The sequence below is a fragment of the Sinocyclocheilus anshuiensis genome, unplaced genomic scaffold, assembly GCF_001515605.1.
Source record: "Sinocyclocheilus anshuiensis isolate Anshui unplaced genomic scaffold, SAMN03320099.WGS_v1.1 scaffold1123, whole genome shotgun sequence".
Taxonomy (NCBI): Eukaryota; Metazoa; Chordata; class Actinopteri; order Cypriniformes; family Cyprinidae; genus Sinocyclocheilus; species Sinocyclocheilus anshuiensis.
Window position 1 is genome coordinate 756,722 of NW_015544248.1, and position 8,312 is coordinate 765,033.

Here is an 8,312-nt window from a genome sequence, read left to right on the forward strand (position 1 = left end):
GAAAAGGTAGGAAAAGAATTTAATTGTGAACTGTTACTGATTTTATGTGTGATACGCTATCACGGCATTCGAGTCCATACACGTGCAGAAGTGTGCAGCCCCAGACTGACAGCTGGCACTGAGTGAATAATCTGCATTATAAAAAGAACAAAAAAAAACTTTAAAGATTATTTATGATTAATTATTGTTGCCAAGTTATCTAGTCGTTGCTTGTTTACAGTGCTTTGTTATATGGAGCAGTTTGTTAGATCGCGATCTATCTAATTTGTTTGTCTAAAGAAGTGAGGAGACAAACCAGAGATTATGTCTTTTTATGTGTCTTTTCATAAGAAACATTTAAGAAGCAAGATATTTCAGCTGAAGTTTAATGTCCATTTAATGACATAAGAGAAACAGTTGAGATATTAGTGAGATTTTTATGTGAACATTTTACTTTGTATTCTGTATCCAGCATATCAAAGCAAATTAAACCTTCATTATCCAAACATAAGTTAATCATGCAGGTTTTGGTAATTAAAAGTTTATATAGTAGGATCAAGAATCATAAAATGCAGAAGAAATAATAATACCAACTCCAGCACCAGCTTATTTCACACAAGGAAGCAAGATGTCTCCTGTGTTCCTCAAGACAAAATATAGTGTGGATGAAGCCTATCAGATTTCCCTGGAGAGAGACTACTGGAATATTGCTATATTGAATTATCTGCAGGAGTCTGAGAAGGTGGCCAATAACATGGGCTTCTTCTTGACCTGGTGAAGCAGTTAATGTCACACCAGTGAAACGCTGAGATGTTTGTCCAGTGCTGAGGGTGTGCTGAAGCTCAGCTGCTGATCCTGGAGCAACACCATCACGGCTTTATTTAATTCCAGCAACTATCAAAACAGTGGGTTAAATGAGCTACTTTTTTACTGAGCTACAGCGGTGGAAATGTTCAAGAGTTTTTTGTAGTCAGGATGTTAAAGCTTGTGTCTGTGCAGAAACTGACTATATCCGAAAAACTACTCGACTTTCTTGTCAAATGGTGCCATTTTGAATAGAAAATATAATTTAATTGATGTGATTCATGTAATTCGTAATTGAATGCAATGAAACAAGAAACAGAAATGAGCCATTTTTAGCATTTTGTGCATATGATTAAGAGCGGATGTGTGCATGTTTTAATATAAAAATAGTATTTGCAATACACTCTTAAAAGTAAAGGTGCTTAAAAGGTTATTCACAGCGATGCCATAGAACCATTTTTGGTTCCACAAAGAACCATTCAGTCAAAGGGTCTTTGTAGACAAAAAAAGGCTCTTCTATGGCATCCTGAAGCACCTCTATTTTTAAGAGTGTAAATGCACTGTAAAAAAAAATCTAGGTTGTAAATAAAACAAATTTTATTGAGTATGTTTTACAAGAAAACACGATTTTATTATTCTACTTAAACATTTCACATTTAATTCAGTGTGACTTGCCATTTCTTTAATTGTGAAATCTTGTAATTTCAGAAAGAACATGGTTTTTATTATTTTACTGTAGTACGTTTTACAAAAAAATGATATTTTAGTTAAATTTGACGTATAATTCAATGTGCTACTTGCCAATCCTTTGTAGTTAGCCCTGATGTTTGTAAAATTTACCAGCGGTTTCTGGGTAACAAAAAAAAAAAAAGAATTCTGTGTGCATTACTAAATATTCTAGTTCTTTTACCACTTTTCTTTATTCCATTAAAAGCCTCTTTGGGTCTCGATCAATTTGGGATCATCACAGTTTTATTTGACTACTTACAGATGTACAGAAGTTTTATTTTACTACACCACTGATGGTTAAAACATGTTCATGTATTTAAGAAAATAAAACTGAATTGATCGAGGGTGGCCTCGCACCATGATTGTGGCACCCTTGATTACTGTAAAAATCTTGTGACAACTAGCTCTCCTCTATGTCTTGTTTCAAAGAGTAAATCAAGATTATAACCCCAAGTTAAATACAGAAGATGAAATACTCTGCCCATCTCACATCAACATTAACAGCTCTATTAAGCTCAGGGATGGTTAGGCCTGTTATGGATCACGTTTCAGATTGATTACATCTTTCTCAGTGTCCAGTGTTTCTTTGCGCTAAATCCCAATTTGTTCCACTCAAAAGGTCTAAAGCTGCCTAAAACTGTGCATGCAAGTATTTGTTATATATGAGTGACATTTAATAACATGTCTCTGAAATGAAGTGGTTTTCAAAACTGTCCTGGAGCACTGCAGCTCTCTCATCTAACACACCCGATTCAACTCGTCAGCTCATTATAGAGACTTTCAGACATGAAGTGGGTCAGAAAAGGTAAAGAGTTGTGAGAAAATATGATGGTATTGGTATCAGTGATACTCGCCTTCAGTCATAAAGATGACATAAAACAAATATTAAAAATATACTGTCTTCATGTTGTTTCTACATTAATTTCAAGACTGAATGTAAAATTATTTCAATATAAAAGTATATTTAAAAACTTTAATGTTAGGTGGGATTAATTGTGATTAATTTCAGAAAAAAAATTACAATTAAATAGTTATTTTTTTAATTGATTGACAGCACTAGTAAAAATATCAGATAAAGACAAAACATCAGACATCAAGAGACTACAGCGGACAGTCAGGACTGCTGAGAGGATTACCGGTGCCCCTCTGCCCAGCCTCCAAGATCTTTACATCTCCAGAGTGAGGAAAAGAGCTAAGAAAATCACCTTGGACCCCTCACACCCAGCCCACTCTCTCTTCCAACTGTTGCCTTCTGTTCGGCGCTACAGAGCACTGACCACCAGAACAGCCAGACACAAGAACAGTGTTACCCGAAGGCTATATTCAGCTTGAACAATTAATCTTTCATAATTATACATCGTCCATCACAACTGACATATTTATACACAGAATCCAAAATTTGTACACTTGAAAACTGCACACTTTGTAAATAACATATCTGCACACTTATAACATATCTGTACATTTATCTAAACAATTACATTTTTTCCTATACTTCTATTTCTGTATATAGTACATTATTTAATTTCTGTTTTTTTCTTATATTAGTGTTATATTCCATCCCTACTGTGTTATTCATATGTATGTCTGCACTATATCCATATTTTCTTCTACACTGGAAGCTCCTGTCGTCAAATCAAATTCCTTGTGTGTGTAAACATACTTGGTAAAGCTCTTCTGATTCTGATTCTGACATACCTAATTAGCAATGTACAAGTACAATTTCACATATATTATAGAAAATACTATAGACACTATTTTGATAATATAAAATGACATGCTATAATAATATTTATATAAAAATGTACCTGAGATCAGTCTTTGTATCTCCACTCTTAAACTGTATTGGATGAACCATAGACCTGTCACTCCTCATAGACACACAGCTGGACTCCGCTTCTGATCTCTTCTGATGAACTGAACTATAACAGAGAGAGATTAAAGTCAGTCATTTGAATTAACATATTCAAAGTACATACTCACATATTTAAACAATCACTTTAAAAAGCACTTCAGGACCATTTCATATAGACTATTTTATCACAAAATATGTTCAATAAAACTGAGTGCTTTCACAAATGCATCTCTCTGTGTAACACTATATATGACAAAATATGAGATAAAGATAAAAAGTATCATTTAGTAATGTACAAGAAGAATTTCTCATATATTGTAAACAAAATACTACAGACACTATTTTGACCATATAAAATGACATGCTATAGTAATATTTAGATAAAAATGTACCTGAGATCAGTCTTTGTATCTCCACTCTTAAACTGTATTGGATGACCCATAGACTCCTCACTCCTCATAGACACACAGCTGGACTCTGCTTCTGATCTCTTCTGCTGAACTGAACTATAAGAAAACAGATTTAATCCTTTATGATCAAAAACACTTAATGAGGAGGCTTTTTTATTTATTATTATTATTTTTTTAAATAAAATCTTCATTTTAACTTAAAAACCTCCAGACACATAAACACGAAGGAGACTCCCATCTACCATCATTAAAGGTGATTTCATACAGTGTTTATTCAAAGTACCTGGATCCTGGAGAAAACTCTTCATCTGTGGATGTTTGTGTGTCATCCATGATGAAGCAGAATCTGATCTCCAGCACTGACTCTGAATAGAAATGACAAACAAACTCAATAATTCAGCTGAACGGATCCTGAGAGAAACAGATCATGAGACGCGGCGTTCACTCAGATACACAATGTTAGTCGTGTGTTAACAAATGATCAAATACACCACAGACAACACCAAACACCAATCAAACCATGTTCATCTGCTTGCAAAGTAAAATATTAAAACATATAAAAATATACGTCCTTTAGAGGACGTATATTTTTATATACGTCCTTTAGAGGAAATATGAATGCTGAAGTCATTGTAAAGCACCTGAGCATCAGCACTCACCTTATTTACACAGATTCACAAAATCCACCGCCTTTCTATGAAGCAGCTACACGTAAACCATGGCTTAGCTTTGATAAAGGTTCCTATGAAACACTGTGATATTCTGTATAGAATAGATTCTGGCTGTTTAAATGGAGAAACATCAACTCTGAACATTTGCTTTCACTTTTTATTTGAGATGCGAAAAACAATGATGGCGCCGTCACTCCTCACCTGTAGAGCTTAAGGGAGCGTCTTTAAACTCCACACACGGCGGGAAAACGTTTGTGATGTCAAATCATTCGTTCAAACAACGTATACGTTTTAGCACAGAAAATCAGTCTTTTCAAAAAAAAATCTAGCATTTGTACAAAAAAGGAGCAGAGTATAAATACATGTTAACTTCTTCACAACAACATCCCATGAACTTTGAATTCTCATAAAGAATTCCCTCATCCCTTATCCATGAAGATAAAACAGTTCATAAACCCCCCAAATCATAAGGTTAAACAATAAAAATGCATAATCAAGAAAAATAAGAAATTTGAAGCATAAAAACATGACAATAATATATTATTAAATAATAGAAGGAATTAAAAAATAATCAAATGATAAATATCATAAATGGCTAATGATTTTATATTATTGTATGATTGGACAAGCTAATATAGCAACACATTTAAATGAGAGCTATGGTGTTGGTGTGCGAAACCACAATAAGGAAGTGGATAAAAATAGGCACATTCTCTCAAAGTTAATTGACTGTATACGTTTTTGCGGAGCATTTGAGTTAGCTCTAAGAGGGCATGATGAGACGGAAACCTCCGACAATCCCAGTGTTTTCAGAGGTCTTGTGGATCTTGTTGCTTCCCTTGACAATATCATGCAGGGACATCTTGAGCACGCCACAGTTTTTAAGGGTACCTCTAAAACCATTCAGAACGATTTACTGGACTGCATGCTTGGCCACATTATAGGTCAGCTGAAAAAAAAAAAACGATTTTCTGTCTGTACAGTGTGACGAAACCACGGACATATCAACTCACTGCCAACTCATAGTAGTGTTCCGTTATATTGATCCAGTTAACACTGTTCAAGAGAGATTTTTTGGTTTTAAAACAATTGACGGTCACACGAATGCCGACTCAATCTCCAAGGTGCTGTTAGAGCAGTTGCGTGTAGTTTGCTCTCCTGACAGTGAATTTGACAAGGGGAGACTTAGGCCTATTGCACAAACATTTGACAGGGCTAATGTGATGAGAGGAGCATCTGGAGGAGTGCATAAGAAATTACAGGACGTTTACCTGAATGCACATTTTGTGCATTGCTATGCACACCAATTAAATCTGATAATGGAGCAAGCTGTTTCCGGTATGGCACCTGTCTGATGTTTCTTCTCTGATCTTGGTGGTTTTTCATCTTTATTTTTCTCGAGATCCCCAAAAAGAATAGCAGTTTTGGATGAAATAGTAGGGAAACGGCTACCACGGTCATCTCAGACACAATGGAATTTTAGCAGCCATGCTGTCAGTACAGTTTATGAAAATCAAGCCATTCTATTGGAATGTTTTGAATCTATCCAGTCATCTCAAGGCTTTGATTCAATCACTGTTAGGGAGGCTAAAGGTTTTTGTCGAATGCTTTCCGATCACAAATTTCTCTTCTTTTTGGATCTGTTTCATTCAATTATGCCCCGTGTTGACATCCTTTATGCACAGCTTCAAATGTGAGGAATTGACGCAGTAGAGGCACACAGAGTTACAAGAAGTTTTGTGGATTCCATAGGCAAAATGCATGATGATATTCCATCTCTGTGCGCAAAATATAGCCTACTGGCACGGATGCTCAGCCTAAACGAAAGTGCGCACCAATTCACAGCAGATCGCATATGAAGTTTGCGACACAATAATAGCCAATTCCAAAGAGAGGTTTGATTTCACAGGTCATCTGTCGGCTGCAATCTTATTTGACAACTCGCGTTATTGTGAATTTTCAAAAAAAAAAAAAATCCCTAAAGAGGTCTTGAAAAACAACAACGACTCCACACAGAGCTCTTACTGATTTATGACAATTCAGACTTCCGTGCGTGCGGAGGTGCAACCACATTTTTCACATTTATAAACAGAAATAATTTGAACGATGTGCTCACATAAACAGTGAAACTCCTACGTGTACTAATCACAACTCCAATGACAACTGCAGAGTCTGAGAGATGTTTCTCCACACTTATACAAATTCAAACATTTCTGAGAAACACAATGTCCCAGGAAAGACTTAATGCTTTGGCGATGCTTTCAGTAGAAAAACGTTTAACATATCCCCGAATTCAACAAAGCAGCCATCGAAAAAATTGCTAATATGCAACGGCGGGTCTTTTAACTTTTTATTTGAGACGCAAAAAACAATGATGGCGTCACTCCACACACCTGTAGTGCTTAAGGGAGCGTCTTTAAACTCCACACACAGCGGGAAAACTTTTGCGACGTCAAATCATTAGTTCAAATATACGTTTTAGCATACAAAATCATAAAAAAGCATTAGTTAAAAAAAGGAGCATAGTTTATTCAATAATCTTAGTTGCGTATGTTTCAATGCTCAGACTTCATCTGACCAGTATAAATATGTTACCTGCTAGTAGTAAGTAACCGGGAGCTTATGACAACTTGATTGATGACTTTGAACTTTTGACCTCATAATCATATCCATATGTGCCCGCTGACGTCATAATAATTTCTATATGCGAAAATCGGTGCACGTGAAATTCAGCAGTCAACCTTTGAGCTCCGGGGGATGAAAAATGTTGTTTGAACAGATGTATGTAAGTGTCCAGCGGATGTCAAAACCATAAATGAAGTACTGAGGAATGTTTTTGAAGATTTTATGGTCCGTTCCCATATCCGGACTCATCTGCGGACGCATCTGTGTCTTACGTGTCCGAGGTATCAGGTTGCTGTGTGTCATGCTCTCTCTCTCTCTCTCTCTCTCTCTCTATGGGAGCTGTGAGAAAAACAAGGACGTGTTGATGAACAATAAACAGAATAAACAATTTTAACAGATCATGAGAGCGTATCACAATATGTGTGTGTGTGTGTGTGTGTGTGTTGGTGCATATAATACTGAATAAAAAGTTTCTTCTCATATGAATGAATGAATAATTAATTGAAAATAAATCAATAAAAAATATAAATACCCTTTCATTATTTTGGGAGCGATGATGACCGTTCCGTGAATGAAATGCTTTCCAAAATTGTGCTTGGTTTAAGTTTGAGATCATCTGTATTTCTCTCTCTCCCCAAGCGTTTCTCGCACCAAGTTGCAAGAGTTCTGAAAGGGGAGGGGGGACGATGAAAATGGTTCTACTTGAAAAAACTAAAAGTTACCCCTTGGATTCCGAGAGACAGGCCTTTTCCTACACACAGCGATCTATCTCCTTTTAAGATGTTTATGTAAACACACCGCTAGTCTATCCGTGACGATGAAAAATATTGTCTTCTGTCATGGCTGTAATGAGGGCATTCCTAAACTATTTTCACATATGGTACAGAGTTCAAAAGGCCACGCAAAAAAACACATTAACGTGTTTGCACATGTGGTACAGAGACAAGAGCAAATATTTCTCATTAGTCATGGATCTATATTTCTCTGATAGTTTCTCTGTCGTTAGTTAAAACGATAAAAAAGTTGAGACTTTTATACTATGAGATTAAGGCAATACCACTGTTGGTGTTTAGTCCCGGTGAAAAAGTTTCTATCGGTGTTACAAATCAGGCTGGACCATATGTTTTCTCTTTGCAGATGCTGAAAGTGTTTTCACAGCTGCAGTGTGAGGAGATATACCATAGAGCTTGGATGCCCTCTGGTGGTTATTTATAAAATTACAATGCTCCTTCATACTTT

General features: G+C 35.9%; 1 protein-coding gene across 1 annotated transcript in view; it reads right to left on the minus strand.

The window, feature by feature from the left end:
• Positions 1–4,493, minus strand: part of LOC107697810 (protein NLRC3-like) — a 75,376-nt gene extending 70,883 nt beyond the window's left edge. The window contains exons 1-4 of the mRNA XM_016498670.1: positions 4,437–4,493; positions 4,061–4,142; positions 3,760–3,873; positions 3,321–3,434 (exon numbers count right to left, since the gene is read on the minus strand). Coding sequence (XP_016354156.1) covers positions 3,321–3,434; positions 3,760–3,873; positions 4,061–4,110 — 278 coding nt within the window. The 5' untranslated portion in view covers positions 4,111–4,142; positions 4,437–4,493. The remainder of the gene's footprint in view (positions 1–3,320; positions 3,435–3,759; positions 3,874–4,060; positions 4,143–4,436) is intronic.
• Between the last annotated feature and the right edge of the window lie 3,819 nt (positions 4,494–8,312).